The following is a 17,427-nucleotide window of genomic DNA, read 5'->3' as shown; positions in this document are numbered from 1 at the left end:
AAAAACATTAGCTATGCAGGAGTAACAGAAATAACACAAAACTACATGCAGCAAGCCATTTAGTGATTTCACAATCACATCAGATGGATGAATTTTTACATTTGTGGCCTCTTCATGGACAGACATTTATAGTCACATATCACAGATTATTAATAACATATAGCAGCTGCTATTAGCTAAAGCGAAAGAAGCAAAACAACAAGAAAAACTTATTTGTTTAGATGTAAGTTGCAGTTACTCCCACTGTCTTCTGGAATAGACCACTCATTAACATGCTAACTAATTGAGATGGTGCAGACAGAATACCACAATGCAAAGAAATTCCAGGACACAACAGCTGACTGACCGTCTTGACGACACACAGCAGATGATATAACTCACTTGCAAACCACCCTAACATTGTCTGTGTGTGGCAAGACTCAGTAATGATATTCTGACATAGCATTGTGTCAGTTAGTTGTGCATGCCGCCATTGCCAGACAACAACAAAAGTTTGGCAACAGAGTGCAGCGGGCCTGTATGTCAGGTCATACAGCATCTGCTGCAGCACTGCAAGCCACACTTCTTGGATCTGAGATTCAATACTACCAGGCTGCCCATGGAATCATGGACTTTTTCTAGCCATAACTGGCTGTGTTAAGTGCAATCACTCTGGTCTGCAAGAGCATTGCCCTGGCATCAGTGAAGGTGCCGTCACAGTGCTGTGTCAGCACACTGCCTCCCAGCAGCAAGAGTGGCCTTTTGGCATCTCCACTTCTACAGCACTGGTGCAAGGACATCATTAATCAATGCCAGGTTGCACTTATTGGACAAGTGGGAACTTCTGTATCTGCTATGGCTCTATGAACAATAAAGATACCTTCCTGTGCCCACCTTCACTTTCAAAGGATTGCTATAACCCTTGCATACCTATTAAACCAGAAATGGCCAGATGGGAGAGTACCTATGCCACCCTGACAACTGAAAGAATCACTCCCCACAGCTCACTAGCAGTTGTATCACATATGGACCATAACACATGGTTCCCATTACCATCTAATAGCAGCAGTGAACTGCTATCTCATATATATCATTTGATACTCTTGGGCAACCACAAATACATTTCTGGTGCATTAATAATACAAATAAAAAATGTAGACAGCTAATGAAATAAACGAAAGGAAAAGTTAAAGATCAGTGTCCATGTTTTCCAGACACTTGATCACCTGATGCAGTTCTTCCAGGGGTCTGGTGAAAGCACCTGAGGAATGATCTGCTGCATTCACATCATATACCATTTCACTATCCCCAGCTGTAAAGTGTAGTGGCAGATTGACTTGTCCCAATTTAGCCTGTCATGCGGCAACATTTGCAGGTGGTGGCACAAGGAAGGTTGAAACTCAAGAGTTTGATAGTCAGGTTTTCAACTCCAAAGGAACCTTTCAGACATGAAGATAACCTGACTGAGACATCTTGACAAAGTGGCATTGTCATACATCAAGATAAGACCGTAGGAAAGGGACCCGCCTGTGGGGACTTGGAGAACACTTAGACATTACTGTAATTAGTTAACAAGTATCAGTTTTATTCAACTCTGGAGCTGCCTCCACAGGCATCCCACCCCTCTTTTCAGTGAAATAAGACCAGATTCACAAAATAAGTCGCCATAAAGTGTCTATTGGTCTAAATTGTTGGGTTAATGATGTTTTAGACAGGATACAAAAATTCAGAAATGAATAAAGGTACCCTCAGTTAGACCTCTTGTATTTGCGGCATCACAAATGAAATCAACTGAAAGTATTCACTGAAGGAAATCACTCACTGAATGTGCAGTGATACCTAAGATTAGATTAGACACCTTAGACCACATGGCTACCTAAGGTGAGAAGGAGAAAAGTGCTGAGCTTAGGTGACAGACTGGAAACAGAAAATTAAAAAAAGAGTAAAAGGAAAAATTAGACTGACTGAAAGCATAACAAAACCTGACACCCCAAAAAGGAAAGTTGTAAAAGACAGTGACCAGAGGTACTTTGATGGCATGATGGCTCAGACTACATGGAAAAATCATTTAGAATATTTTTTTCTATTTAAAGAAATGAAGCAAAGTATAGAAAAATCTTTGTAGATGATTTTAACACTAATTCATCAAATGAATATAAAAATAGGTAACAAAATTTTCTGAAGACCAACATTTGAATGGGAAAATCTGGGCTGTTGGTTGTCACATGATACAAAGAACTAATGCCTCTACAAATCCACATAGAATATTGATTCCTAACATATGTGAGACTGTTAGTTATAAATGAGATCAGATGTCAGTAAGTACCCCAGAAATGTTTAATACATACCTACAATGAAAATTCTCTTCAGAGAATTGCAAAATTACATGGAGACAAGTGAGTGGACAGTACATACCTGAGGCATATAGATACATATAAAACTAGGGAAAGGCATCCCCACCGAGCGAGGTGGCGCAGTGGTTAGACACTGGACTCGCATTCGGGAGGACGACGGTTCAATCCCCCGTCCGGCCATCCTGATTTAGGTTTTCCGTGATTTTCCTAAATCACTCCAGGCAAATGCCGGGATGGTTCCTCTGAAAGGGCACGGCCGACTTCCTTCCCCATCCTTCCCTAATCCGATGAGACCGATGACCACGCTGTCTGGTCTCCTTCCCCAAAAACAACCAACAACAAAGGCATCCCAACTTTCAGAACTGTTAGTTCCTTCTTCCGGGAGGACAGAGGTATAACTTGGGAGTATTAGAAATGAGGTGCAAGTGACTCGTACCCCAGTGTTATCTTAGACACCTTGCCCATATGCTTTATCCACCCCCCACATCCTCCTCCTCCTACCCCACAACCAGTGTCTGTGTCTCCACCTGAAGTTCAAGTAACTGGGCCCTCCTTTATATAACCCCAGAGACTGAGTGAGGTGGCCCAGTGGTAAGCACGCTGGATTCGCATTTGGGAGGACGACGGTTCAAACGTGCGTCTGGCCATCCTGATTTCGATTTTCCATGATTTCACTAAATTGCTTCAGATAAATACTGAAATGGTTCCTGTGAAGGGCACAGCCAACTTCCTTCCCCATCCTTCCCTAATCTGATGGGACCGATGACCTCGCTGTTTGTTCCCCTCCCCCAAAATCAGCCAACCAACCTATAACCCCAGAGTGATTATCCCACTTACCTCCCTGATGAGGAAGGAATTAATAGTTCCAAAAGCTAGGATGGTTTTTTTAGTTCAGTGTGTTTATTGGCATTACAGGAACTTTGCTATCTGAAGGTAAGTGTTGACCATCCATTCTGATTCCCTGTAATTGTACCTAACAAAAATTTAGGTATGGAGGAGAGGGATGGCACTCTTATTTACAAAGTCATGAAAGATAAATACACACTTAGTTGATGATTTAAAAAAAAATAACGCTCATGGCTTTGTAGGTTTTTTTATTAAACCAGGAAATATGGTTCTTTTAAGACATTCAGTACTGTTGATTTCTGTCTATCTTTTTTATATTTGGTTTGATGTTGGCCAAAGTTGATTGCAAGTAATTCTCCAAGTTCATTTGGTTCTTGAATTTTGTTTCCATTATTCGACAGATAAGGAATTTACAAGAAGACTAAAACTGGGTTGGAGTGCTTTTGGTAAATGGAATGTAGTTTGCAGAATTAAACACCCAGTATGTTTGAAACTGAAAGCTTCAACTACCTGCTGCTAGTGTCTGACTAATGGTGTGAAATGACAACTATTGCATATAGAAATTCTTCCAATCCATCTGTGGCATGAATCAGCAAACCATGTTTAACAGTATTAGTTGAAAACAGTCTTGGTTGCAATTTTAGTTTTTTTATTTATCAACTATGCATTTCACCTTATTTAGGCATCTTCAGGCTGATCTACATAGAAAACAGAGAACAAATACATCTATTTAAGGATTGCGATCATGTTGCGCAGACTTGGATAATCTAAAAGCATGTATAAACAGATCAAATACTGAAAGAGCAAATACCTTAATTTGGTATTTCTTAGGACGATCCTTTAGACAGTGCAGCTAAAGGGCATCATTGAGTGCATTAGGCCAACATCGCCTTCATTAACCTCAGTATATGCTAGAAATATAAAATAGTAAAAACGGATAAGAGAATTGACCAATGATCGGACACTCAGGAATTCAGTCATATTGCCGAAGCCTTATGATAAGGCCTTACCTTTCTAGATGGACATGAGTGGCTCCAAGACCTGCATAATTCCCAGGAGCAAATAATAGAATAAGATGGGGCTGAAGTAATTAGCATAATGCACCTCAGCTCTGTGTGCTAGTACTGACGCCTAATACAGAATCACCTCATTAGATGGCGCTGCCACGCAGCTGCTGGTAAGAATGAGAGATCGTAAACTGTATATACATTGCCACTAAAACTTTATAAATATAATGCACATAAAACATTAATAAGATAGAATTACTAGAAGCAACACCTGTGCATTAATTTATCCAAAAATTATAATGGAGTAAAAGTACAAAAGAAGGTGGTAAATGTAAAATATAATACCAGTGTGTATAATACAACACACAGCTGTGGTGCCTAAACTGGTATTACGTGTCATATATCACTAGAATGAGAAGCAGTAACATATCATCAAGTTTCATGGTCATAGCTTGATGTTTTTCAAGGTGATAATGAAAATTTTGAGTCCCCCTCGTGCAATTGAGACTGAAACAACTCTCAGGTCTTGTAGATGTACCAGGGAGTGGATGGCATAGTGAACACCCATCTGGAGTTCAGAGGGAACCCAGCTTAAGGCTACAAAATGCCTCTAATCATAACTGTGCCATTGTGGTGTTGCTACAAGGGCTGCTTTGCAGCAAAGGTGGAGAAATACCATCTCTCTACTTCAATAAACATTGCTAATGTAAAAGATAGTGGGTCATCATAGCTCTTCAAATCCAGCACAGTGTGTTTGAAATTTGTTCTACCTTCAAGTAATATAGGTACAATTACTAAAAACAGTACAATTTCATTTATTCTTCAGCTGGAAATGGTGCTGAAATGTGGGCTAGAAATTAAAATTCAGGGGAAGAAATAAAAACTTTGAGATTTGCCAATGACATTGTAATCCTGTCAGAGACACCAGAGGACTTGGAAGAGCAGTTGAATGGAATGGACAGTGTCATGAAATGGGGATACAGGATGAATATCAACAAAAGCAAAACAAGAATAATGGAATGTTGTCAAATTAAATCGGGTGATGCTGAGTAAATTAGATTAGGAAATGAGGCACAGTAGTAGTTGAGTTTCGTTATTTGAGCAGAAAAATAACTGATGATGGCCAAAGTAGAGAGGACATAAAATGTATACTGACAACAGCAAGAAAACTGTTTCTGAAGAAGAGAAATTTGTTAATGTCAAATATAGATTTAAGTGTTACGGGGAGTCTTTTGGACAAGAAGATAATAGAAGCTGTTGAAATGTAGTGTCACAGAAGAATGCTGAAGATTATGTGATTTGGTCATGTAACTAATGAGGAGGAACTGAATAGAATTGGGAATAAGAGAAATTTGTGGCACAATCTGACTAGAAGAAGAGGTTGATTGACAGAAAACATTCTGGGACATTAATAGATCACCAATTTAGTATGGGAGGGAAGAGTTATCATAAAAATTGTAGAGGGAGTCCAAAAGGTGAATACAGTAAACAGATTCAGAAGGATGTAAGCTGCAGTAGTTATTTGGAGATGGAGGCTTGCACAGAATAGAGTAACATGGAGAGCTGCACCAAACCAGTCTTCAGACAACACCACAACTGCAAACTGAAGATCACAACAACATCATTCCCCTTCTAAAGGATAGTTAAATTGCCAGGTTTTACTGTACAAAATCACATTTTCCTCAGTAACTTTCAAAATAATGTGTTACACTGTTCAGTCTTTCCCAGAAAGTGATGTGTCATGCCTAGTTTGAGCTAGTGAATGCAGCTGGGGGAAGTCCCACTCAGTACACCTTTGAGTGTAATTATCACCCCCTGAAGTCCATAAGAAGCCATTTTTGCCACCTCGCAGTTGTTTATTCTTGTTGAATTTTGTATTTTGTTGAAGATATTTAAATATATGAGCCAGGTTTTATGTTGTGTCAAGAATTACAACAGATGTTTAATTCATATAGTTATTTAGGGAATTACTTTTGTAAATTATATACATAACTCCAGTGTATTTATTTGTTCAATATGTGCATCATACAGCAGTATTGTAGGTAAAGAGTACCAGTAAATAAATTCCAGTACGATTTATTTGTCTAGGCCTTGACCACCTCTTCCCCTATTTGAAACATTTCCATTTAAGATATGTTCATAGAAAAGGAAACTTTCTAATGAGAGAAATTCAAACAAAGAATTATTGAAATCAAATCCCTGTTGAAAGACAGTTTGCTTGTTTGATGCTTCTTTGTACCAGTGTTATAAAGCTGATATCACTGCAAAGCTTATACCTTCATATACAAAGACTGTGTGATGTATGTATATTTAGAACAAGAAAGTAGCATGCTTTTATTACATTGTCCATATTGGTGTTTGTCAAAAAATCCATTTTTTGCAATTTGTTCTTGTGATGTTTCGTTACAGGCGAACGTGTAAGAAAATATTTTAGTGGGAATAATTGGAAACTTCATCCGAACTGGTAAGTTTATTGATGAAAGTTCTGAAGTAACAGAAATATAGTAGCTTTTCTTAAAATACACCTGCATTGAAACATTATAAATCAATGCAATTGTCATTCTTTTTCTCAGGGCTTACTGTAGGTACCACTATGAAACAGAGCACACAATGAGTTCTCCTGAGGAGCAGTTCATGCACTTTCTGAATCGCACTCAAGGAAAATGGCAGTGGTTAGATAAACGGACCGTGACTCCGCCGGAGCATGTTGCATCACGTGAGTGGCCTTAAGTAGTTGAAGTAAAATTGCATACTGTATATGTCAGTAATTAAAGAGTTAATTACTTCTTGTGATGCTGCAAGAATCGTCACAACAGAAATGAAATGTATGAAAGATGAACTTTTATATAGGGAGGCAGAATAATTAAAATTAGTCTTAGGGCTTGAATAAAATTCTGGGAATTTAATAACTCTGCCATTGTACATACTAATTGTGCAAGGTGTCAAGTCCATTAGGAGTCTAAACTTTCTACATTCCAAGTATAGACATCTATTCTGATCTAACATTTCCATTGTTATTTTGTGAACTAGGGAACTACTTCCTATAAATATTTTGCATATATCTATCGAGGTGGAAAGCGCTTTTTTTTTTTTTTTTTTTTAATGATACTAGATTCTCCAAAACAAACAAGTTTTTTACAAGATGATGACTATAGGTACTCTTTTCTAAAGAGCATAGCTTTCATTTTGTGCATATTATTTTGAATTGCTGGCAATTGCAGCCAATTGGAAGCATTTTTATAAGAAGGCAAAGAGCACCGCTCTGCCTGTGGAAAGTTTTGTTCGTTAAAACCAAGACTGGTTCACACCAATTTAGGTGCCTCCTGGTGATATAAATTCTGTCTACAACATTACTTTCGCTGCTCTATAGTCTTCCGCCCCCTCCCCTCCCCTTTCCTTTCGTTGATAAATTTGCAACTTTGACTTATTAAACTGATGGTTCAGTAGTGTTCACATGTGTCAGCACCTGCCATTTTTGGAACTGGAATAATTACATTCAACTTGAAATCTGAAGGTATTTAAACTATCTCATATATTTCAAAGTAGATGGAGTAGTTGTGCCAAGCTCAGTTCTGCCAAGAATCTCGGTAATTCTTAGGGAATGTCATGTACTCCAGGTATCTAGTTTAGCCTTAGGCCTTTCATTTCTGTTTGAAATTCTTTTCTAAGTATCATATTTTCCATTTCATCTTCATCTTCTTCCTTTTTTCCATTTCCAGAACATCATCTTTGAGATCACTTCCTTTCGATAACCAGTCCACATATTCATTCCACCTCTCAGCCTTCCCTTTTGTGCTATGTAATGTGTTGCTATCTGGGTTCCTTATATTAACACAGCTTGTTTTCTTCTCTCCAAAAGTTTCTTTATTTTGCTGTAAGTGCCATCCATAGACATGAATACTTCTACAGCTTTCTTTTTGTACATAGATATTCCTCCTTTACTATTTTGCACTTCCTGTAACTCATATTTTAGGTGTCTGTGAATGATGAAGCTGGTCAGCTGCTCGCATGCTACTGTCATGAATATCTATGGAAAGTGGTTGAAGGATGGTGAAATCATGGTTAAACAACAAGGCGTTGGATCTCCACATCTCATCACAAAATATGGGCATCATAGGCTTGCCTGCTCTATAAAGTAGGATAGGCAGTGATCTGTGGCAGACCTGATGACAGAATACAATGATAATGCAGACACAATTGTTTCAGATCACATAGTTCTGTACATATTGTTGAGCAAGGGTCTTCACATCAGGTGACCCATATGTGTTCCCACAGTGGGCCAATGACATCATCAGTTACAATTGCAGTGACCATGGTTCCATTGAGATTGAACCAAATTTTTTGTTCCACCAGGTCAGTGGTCATGTCCGGATATGCTGTTATCCATTGGAATGGCTGTTTGAAATGTGAACCACACTGTGAACAAAGTCTGATGGGGGCAGTATTATCCCATGGAGAACATTCACTTGGCTGCTATCCATAGGACCTACGGTCGGAATTGTAGGCACGATAACAGCTGTGGATTACATGAACATTATTGCAGACCATCTGCATCTTTTCATGCTTGATGTCTTCCCCAACAATGATGGCACCTTTCAAGAGGATAACTGTCAATGCCAGAAGGCTAGATTGTGCTACAATGGTTTGAGGGGCAAGGTAGAGAACTCAAATCAATGTCTTAGCCACCAAATTCAGCTGATCTAAGCCCGATGGCATCTGAGATGCTATCAGGTGTCAGCTTTGCACCCACAAACTGCTGCCCATAACTTAGGGTTGTGTGACCTGTGCGTAAGCGTCAGATGCCATGTCACTCAATAAATGTGCCAAGGACTTGTCAAATCCATGCCAAACAGAATCACTATCATATTGTGTTCTAAAAGTGTACCATCATGCTATTAAACAGGAGGTCATAACGTTTTGGCTTCTCAGTGTATCTGTAATGTTATAAAAGTTGAGCACTTACAGAGGCAGCTGAGGTTAGCCCACTGTGAGAGATCACCAACTGCATGACAGAGAAGGTTCCTTAATACTGTAATGCTACTCGAGTGCCTGCTGCCTTCGTTACCTATCAATGCCTGCCATGGCATATGGCTCATTATATGTGATTTTGCCTTAAGAGTTTGTAGTTTAAGTCAAGTAAGAGACTATGCGCATGTGCCCACACACACACACACACACACACACACACACACAAACTAGACACTTTCATTTGACTTATTTATTCATTCATAAACAATTCAAATGTTCAGTACATGTATAAGTTACAATTTTCATAAAATATGAAAGCAGAAATAATATTAAATTCAGGTTGGATTCCACTGGGAACAATGTGCTCAACAACTACAATATTAGTATTGTAAACAAGAAAAATGGCAGCCTGGGTCATAAGGGCTGATGAAGAAATAAAATGATTTCAAACCTTTTATAACTGAGGCTATCATTTTTCTTGTTTACAATAATAATAATAATAATAATAATAATAATAATAATAATATAAATATATCTGTACATGAGGATAATCTATACATGCTTTTTGTACAGTTTGTATTATGTAAAGAAGTGTGGCCTCTTAGTTTATTCAAAATAAATAATGGAGTGCAGCTGTAGAACACACTACATTAACCTTTTGTTCTTCATGGATGCATACAAGACTGTTTAGTAAAAGGAACCACACAAAATTTAAATTACTATGGCAAAGATAATAAAACTGAGCAAGTCAGACAGTTTACATGTATGTCTTAGCAGCAGCCTAGGTGTGTCCACAGGTGTGAGGCAGGGTTGCTCGGCATCTGGGAAGTATTATCTGGTGACTCTGGACTGGTTGTAGCAATACCTGTTGGTGAGGTATTCAGATTCCAGTTTGATACATTTGATAGATACTTTCTAGGGTATGCTATTGTACAGGATTTCCATGATGTGATCACCTCTGCTCAGCACTGGAAAAAGGCCAGTGTATGGCAGATGTAGGGGCAATCTGACTGAGTCTGTTTGTTGCATCACATATGAGCAGCTGTGCAAATCTTTGTGCACAAATACCTTGTGGTTGCCTTAGTGAGAATTGGACAGACAGTGGCTACTGGTGCAATGGAAATTCTGCCATGTCAAGTAGTGGTACTGGCTCTAAGCAGACCACTGTAATGTGTAGGGGCTCACCATTTCGGTTAAGGATGCACAGGCCTCAGACTTGTACTCCATCCAGAGGCCTAAGAGGACTAAGGGAAGTGCCTCTGTCCACTTTTCTTGTTAGCACATTAATGTCGCCTCTACCATACCAGTATTAGCAGGGTTGTAGCTGGTGCTGCTGAAAGTCGTAGAGTTTGGCCAGTTCTTGGAACAGAGTGAATGCAAACTGACAACCCTGATCAGTTTTAACGTGGAGAGGATACTAGTAACACACAATCCATGTACACATAAGCATTGTTGCTGTAGTTTCTACTGAGGTGTCAGTATTCGTGGTTGCCTCAGCCCTTCATGCATATCTGTCTATGGCAATATACAAGTATCTGTATCCATTCGACGCTGGAAGATGGTCCACCAGGTCACTGCAAATGTGGACAAAGCTAGCTAGTGTGCCTTTGAAGTTACCAATCTCAGCACGTACATGATGATGCTCTTTATTCTGTTGGCACGAGATGCAGGAACTTGCCCACAAGTCTGCCTTTCTTCATGGAAGGCTACATAAATTGGTCTGTAAGCAATCTGACTGTAATGTTGGCTCTTGAATGAGGTAAGCTGTGGATGCTGTCAAAGGCTGTCTTTTGCAACTTCTGTGAAATGTGTGGGAGTGGTTTATTTCGAGGGACATCACACTACAGCTTCAGCTTAAGAGTTTGGCACATGAAGCTACGTACATGAGTCACTCAGTAACTGTTGTAACTGTGGATCTGTTTCCTTCTATACACAAAGTCCTCTATAGTCCAAAATCTCTGCCACACCACAAATACAAGAAAAGTGGTCAGGCACCAAATTTTCAGCATCTGCATATACCTGATTATTCTGCGATTCACACTTAAGTGCCTGGCAGAGTGTTCATCGAACCACCTTCTAACTATTTATCTACTGTTCCACTCTAAGACAGTCATGGGAAAAATGAAGGGTTAAATCTTTCTTGTGAGCTCTGAATTCTTTTACTTTATTATGATGATCATTTCTCCCTATGTAGGTGTGTACCAACAAAATATTTTCACATTCAGAGGTGAAATCTTGTGACTGAAATTTCGTGAAACGGTCTTGCTGGAATGTAAAATGACTTTGTTTTAGTGATTGCACTCCAACTCGTGTATCATATCCATGATGGTCTCTCCCTTATTTCACAATAATACAACATGAGCTGCTCATCTTTGAACTTTTTCGATGTCCTCCATCAATCCAATCTGATATGGATCCCATACGGTGCAGCAGTACTCTAGAAGAGAATGGGCAAACATCCTCACCCACAACATTATCTATGTGATAGATACAGTTTTACTTATTTGTAATTCGAATTGTAATCCCAAGGTATTTAGTTGAATTGACAGCCATTTGCTTTGTATTATTTATTGTGTAACTGAAATTTAATACTCCTTTTACTACTCATGTCTATGACCTCACACTTGTCATTATTTGGATTCAATTGCCACATTTTGCACCATACAGTTATCTTGTCAAAATCATTTTTCAGTTGGTTTTGATCTTCTGGTGGCTTTACTAGAATGTAGATGAAAGCATCATCTGCAAACAGTGTAAGAGGACAGGTCAGATTGTCTCCTAAATCATTTATGTAGATTAAGAGCAACAGTCACAATAATGCTTCCTTACAGAATGCTAGATATCACTTTCATTTTACTCAATGAGTTTCCATCAGTTACTAGAAACTGTGACCTTTCTGAGAGGATATCATGAATCCAATCACAGGGTAGTCCACAGACAATTTGTTTAGAAGTGGCTGCCGGTGCTGGTCTTCTTGCTGGTGGAGTTCTGCTGTGATTGCCACCTAACTTGCATCAATAACTGTAGCCAGATGTGCAGATGAATGAATAAACACTGCCTGAGTTAAGCTCACCTGGAGAACGTGAAGCACCTAGACCATTTTAGGTGTCCATGTGACAGGTCTGCATTCAGCAACATTGCAGCCTGGAAGTGCATCTGTGAGCGGTGTGCATGCTGTTGTTGCTGTTGGGAGCTGATGACAGTAAAAATTTAGCATGCTCAGGAAGTATCTTGGCTGCTGGTAATTTGCTGGCCTCAGCAGAGATTATAGCATTGTAATGCTCTCTGCCTATGGGCGAATGTCATTGGCTGAAACAGTATGGCCCAAAAAGGTGGCTTGAGTCTTCCCAGTGACGCGTATGCTTTTGTTTAATACTATTCCGTGGACAAACAGCTGATGGCATACTTCACACAGCTGTTGTTCATTCACTTGAGCACCAGGGGAGAACACCAGGATGTTGTCCAAGTAATTGAAACAAAATGAGAATAATTTGATCACCTCATCCACGAAACATTGCCACTTCTGAGCATCATTTTCGTGGCCAAAAGACATGAAGAAAAATTCAAATAAACCGAATGGCACGATTGCTGCAATTTTCGGAATGTCACTTACTGCTACTGGTATCTGGTTATAGGCTTTTTTACAGTTGAGATGATAAAAACCTTTGTACCAGTTCATGTGTATGTTAAGTCGTTCATGTTGGGCACCAGATACCTGTCTGGAATTATTCTTGCATTTAAGGCCTAGTAATGGCCACATGGCCTCCCTGAGCAATCTTTCTTGTGGACAAGGTGTATGAGGCGAAGATCATATCCTGTCAGACGAGACAATGATTCTAATCTTCAACATTTCCTCAAAAACTACCTTTTTCTCTGTTAAGCTCTCAGCTGCAACTCTGCATGCATGTAGTATGACTGGTTGTCCTGGTGCAGTGCATTGTGCTTGGTGCTGTTATGGTGAACTCGTACCCGCAACTTGCTTGAGGATGAAATTGTAATGCACTGTAAGCAGGATGGCCCCTAACCCCTGATACTGCAGTGTTCTCAACTGAGCTCCGTAATCATGTTTCCTGTAGGTTAACTGTTAGTGCAAAGTGTGTGAGAAACTCGGCATCTAAAATAGGTTCAGAGTCCTCAGCGACTACAAATGACCATATGAGAGGTGTGGAAAACTGATGTCAAAGGTGAACATTTTGTGTCCATAAGTGTTGATCTCATAGTTATTGAGTGACTTCAACCATGCTTGAACATCCCATTTGTTGTCTGGTGCGTGGCTGACAGGCAGCGTGCTGATGTCAGGTTCAGTGTCAATGAGGAACATTTTGCCTATGTGCTTGTCTGACACATACAGTCTTTTTGACATGATTGAACATGTATGTTGAAGTGGCTGCTGATAACTGTGTGTAGACACAGCACTGCAACTGTCAGTGCATTGGCTCTTTGCGTAACAGTGGGGTGAGGTACATTTTGCAATGTATTGACCAAAACATTTGTGTTACCACCATACCCTATGGAAGCTCTTATGTTAGTTCTGAGTTCAACTTTTAGCACCTTCCACTGTGGTTTTTAAGCTTCGGATTTCATTAGAAACGCTCTATGCTTGTCATGATGTGATTGCCATGCAGTTTGAAGTCACCATCTCTGGTGAACTCGACTGGCAGTGGCCCACCAGTGTCGTGGCAATTGGTTTGGGAGACTCTAGCATTTTATAGACCCTATCAATGATCTACAGTAATTTGTTGGTAGACTTATTGTCATGTACCGCCAATGGTGTTTGTACTAGTGCCTGTAGTTGTTGCTGTCAAAAGTATAGTAACACATCATCAGACACTGTGGCACTGTTCACTAAATTACGTAGATGCCACAGGAACTCTGATGGAGGTCTCATCATATGTTTCTCCTGATATAGTACTTGCCTGGCTATGGTATTGGTGGACTCTGTACAGGAGTGCATCAATTCATCTTTCAGTTTGTTGTAAGCTATGTCTGGCAGTGGGTGCACTGTAATGTCCATCACCAGTGTTGTAGTTTGTTGGCCCAAATATAAGGGGTGTTCAAAAAGAAACGAGCCAGAGCCATAATTACAGAAATCAGTACCTGTATGTTAGAAGTATTGACCCTGGCTGTTGAGACACTTCTCCCACTGTGACACGAGGCAGTGAATGGATGTCTCATAAAATTCCCAGTGCTGCGATGTTAACCAGTTACACACATACAGTTGGATGTCGTCATCCGAGGTGAATCGTTTGCCCCTTAGAGCCTTTTTAAGGGTACAAAAATAGCATAATCACAGGGAGAGAGGTCCGGACTGTGTGGAGGATGGCTGAGAACCTCCCATTTGAATTTGTGCAGGAGTGTCATGACTGTGTTGGCCATATGACACTTTGCATGTTGTGGAGCAGAATGACCCTATGAGTGAGATTGCCTGGTTGTTTTGATTCCATGCAGCAGGAAGTGAATCAGAAGGGGGCCATCTTGGTCAAAGAAGAACGTCAACATAACCTTTCTTGCACTCATGTGGATGACGACGTCCAGCTGTATGAGCAGAACTGGTTAACATTGCAGCCCTGGGAATTTTATGAGACAGCCATTCACTGCCTTGTGTCACAATGGGACAAGTGTCTCAACAGCCAGGTTCAATACTTCTAACATACAGGTACTGGTTTCTGTAATTATGCCTCCGGCACATTTCTTTTTGAACACCCCTTATACTACACCTAGGTGCATTGTTTTGGTCATTGATCACTTGTTGCTACCAGAATATGTTCTCCATTACTGCAAACCATATTTTCAGTTGGCTGGGCATAAATTGCAGTGTCTGAAATTGCAGGCGGGACAAGCTGCTGAAACTAATGGACAGGTATCTTGTTGTTTCAGACTGTGGTTGTGGCTCTGTTATACTTACCTGAGCTGATAGTCTTGAAGTCTGGCATAACACCTTCTGTATCGCCAAAAGCATTCACTATCCTGTGATATGCAGTCATTGCAGAATTAAAGCCTTTTTGTTGTTGTTGTAGTTGATGATGATGATGTTGATGTTGATGTTGTTTTGCATGGGCTTCATGTTCATATTCCACAGGAAAGCAAGCTCCAAAACCTTTATGTTGTTTGGAGTTTGCTGATGTTGCCAGTGATGGTGTGGTGGAATAGCCTGTCTTCATTGCTTATTGCCTTCATGCGTATTTCCACTGTTTGTTGAAAACACCAGTCATGGGAAGGCACAAAAGTTCATAGACAGGATCACCAATTATGGGGCCACTTAGTTGACCCACACACATAATTGCATGTAGCTTTGAAATGCACAGAATTAATGTTTTATTCTTCAAAAGAGCATAAAAGAACATTTGATAAAAGAAACTAAAAGGAAACACACTGAACTTAAATTTTTACAACAAAGGTATCAAAACTAAGCATGTATGAGTTCACATGTATGTCTTGATATTCCCTTGTGTGGCAGTTCTGAAGGCTTACACATTGACCAATTTTCCGTTCTAAGCAGGTACTGTGGCCAGTGCCATTACAGCAGGATCCCATATTTGTTTTTCTGATTACCAGGCATATTTTCTAGGAATGTTCATGCCATAGCAAATGAACAAGTGCCAATCAACTGCAGCAGACTGTTTTCAATCAGTCTTTTGTGTTAGGCCAAAATAACTTAATTAATTCAAAATTATCATGATGGGTTAGAATGGCAGATGATGGCTTTCTGTGTAAAAGAGTTTAGAAATCCGTTTTCTCTGTTTTATTATCTATGGTTTTTGGAAGTAAATAACTCTTATTTTCCTGATGAGTAGTGTGGCCACTTTTTCCAGTTGGACATCGTGTAAGTATAGTGATCAACAGCAGAAACTATTCGAGTAAAATAAATAACAAGAAACTATATTTGTAGGCCAAAAGACATTGTTTAAACATTGATATTGCAACAAAACTATTATTCTCCCTTGAAGTGAGGTAACAAGTGTAATACAAATGAATTATCTTTCATCAGATGGCTCAGAAAATGGGGATTACTAAAAAATAACAAATGATCTTCCTCTTTTAATCTCATTGACAATAGTGGCATTGTATATTGGATCTTGCCTTACCACTATTCGACAGTTAGCAGTGCTGGTCAGGATAAAATTATGCAGTAGACACTTTTTCCATCCTGGCCATTTTGCCACAACTTCCCCTACTGATCTTATTATTAATTGGTAACCTACCTAAATTAGTATCTTATATTAAATAATTACAGTAATTGTAATACGAGTTACAATCACAGATGTTTACAAAATGTTTTGAATGTGATTTTTCTTTTACTTATTGCACTTTAAAGCAACACCCTCAATTTGATATCACATTACTTGTTACAAACATATACCACAATTGAAGATGCTCGTCTCTATAATGTACATCCATGAATCCATGTCACCTCCATTTCACATATATGCCATAGATGCTGATGGCCACTAGTTGTGCACACTTGCAAGTTGTCAGCACTGGAAGGCAAACGGTAAAATATTACCCTTTACTTCTATAAACCCTGCAGTTGTCAGGCTACATGCCACTCTGCCCCTGACATAAGTGGCCAGATTTATTAAGCTCGTGGCCGAATTCACCAACATCAATTAAAATGAAGCACATCTCAAAATATTACTGTTTCTGCAAGTATTTTTGTTTGTTACTGAGCAAGAAAAATATATTCTTGGGCAGCTCTTAACATTAGTTGCCACTTTTGGACTTTGCTGTTAGTTGTTAGAAGCATACTTGCATTGTTATAAAATATGGCTGAGACCCGCAGGCCACACAAGAACAAGATCCAGGCCACGTGTAGATGGCAGGCCACGGTTTGACGACCATTGGTTTAGAGTCATGGACTAAGGGAAAGTCATTTCATTGGGGGTCATAGAAGAAATATGTGCAAGGTCTGGAATGTGTGAAGTCTTGATATGTCAGATGTTATTCTGGCTTAACTTTGGGGATGGGATCAAGTTGGCAGATGTTGACATGTGTCTCACACAACTGGTAGAGAGTATCCATCATATATTCCTTTGTTCCATGGCAGTGGATGCCTACTCTGTTAGAGCACTGTTTTTCACAAAGTGAACAATCAATACATAGAAAATCTCATAGTAGAAACCGAACACATCCTTACACATGAAGAACAACAAAATAATTGTGAAATAAATGTAGGACTGACAAGAGAACTAGTAAAAGAAGAAATAAAAGGCATAATAAAACAAACACAGCAGACACACAATAAGAACAACCAAACAGAAGCAGCTACTATGAAA

General features: G+C 39.5%; 1 protein-coding gene across 2 annotated transcripts in view; it reads left to right on the top strand.

Annotated features, from left to right (window-relative positions):
• LOC126483961 (voltage-dependent calcium channel subunit alpha-2/delta-3) overlaps positions 1–17,427 on the top strand; it is an 832,874-nt gene that overhangs the window by 560,501 nt on the left and 254,946 nt on the right. For both annotated transcript variants that reach the window (XM_050107259.1, XM_050107258.1), the window contains exons 17-18: positions 6,596–6,650; positions 6,760–6,902. In XM_050107259.1, the coding sequence (XP_049963216.1) occupies positions 6,596–6,650; positions 6,760–6,902 (198 nt within the window). The remainder of the gene's footprint in view (positions 1–6,595; positions 6,651–6,759; positions 6,903–17,427) is intronic.

Source organism: Schistocerca serialis, chromosome 6, assembly GCF_023864345.2.
Source record: "Schistocerca serialis cubense isolate TAMUIC-IGC-003099 chromosome 6, iqSchSeri2.2, whole genome shotgun sequence".
Classification (NCBI taxonomy): Eukaryota; Metazoa; Arthropoda; class Insecta; order Orthoptera; family Acrididae; genus Schistocerca; species Schistocerca serialis.
This window is presented reverse-complemented; position numbering and strand designations above follow the sequence as displayed.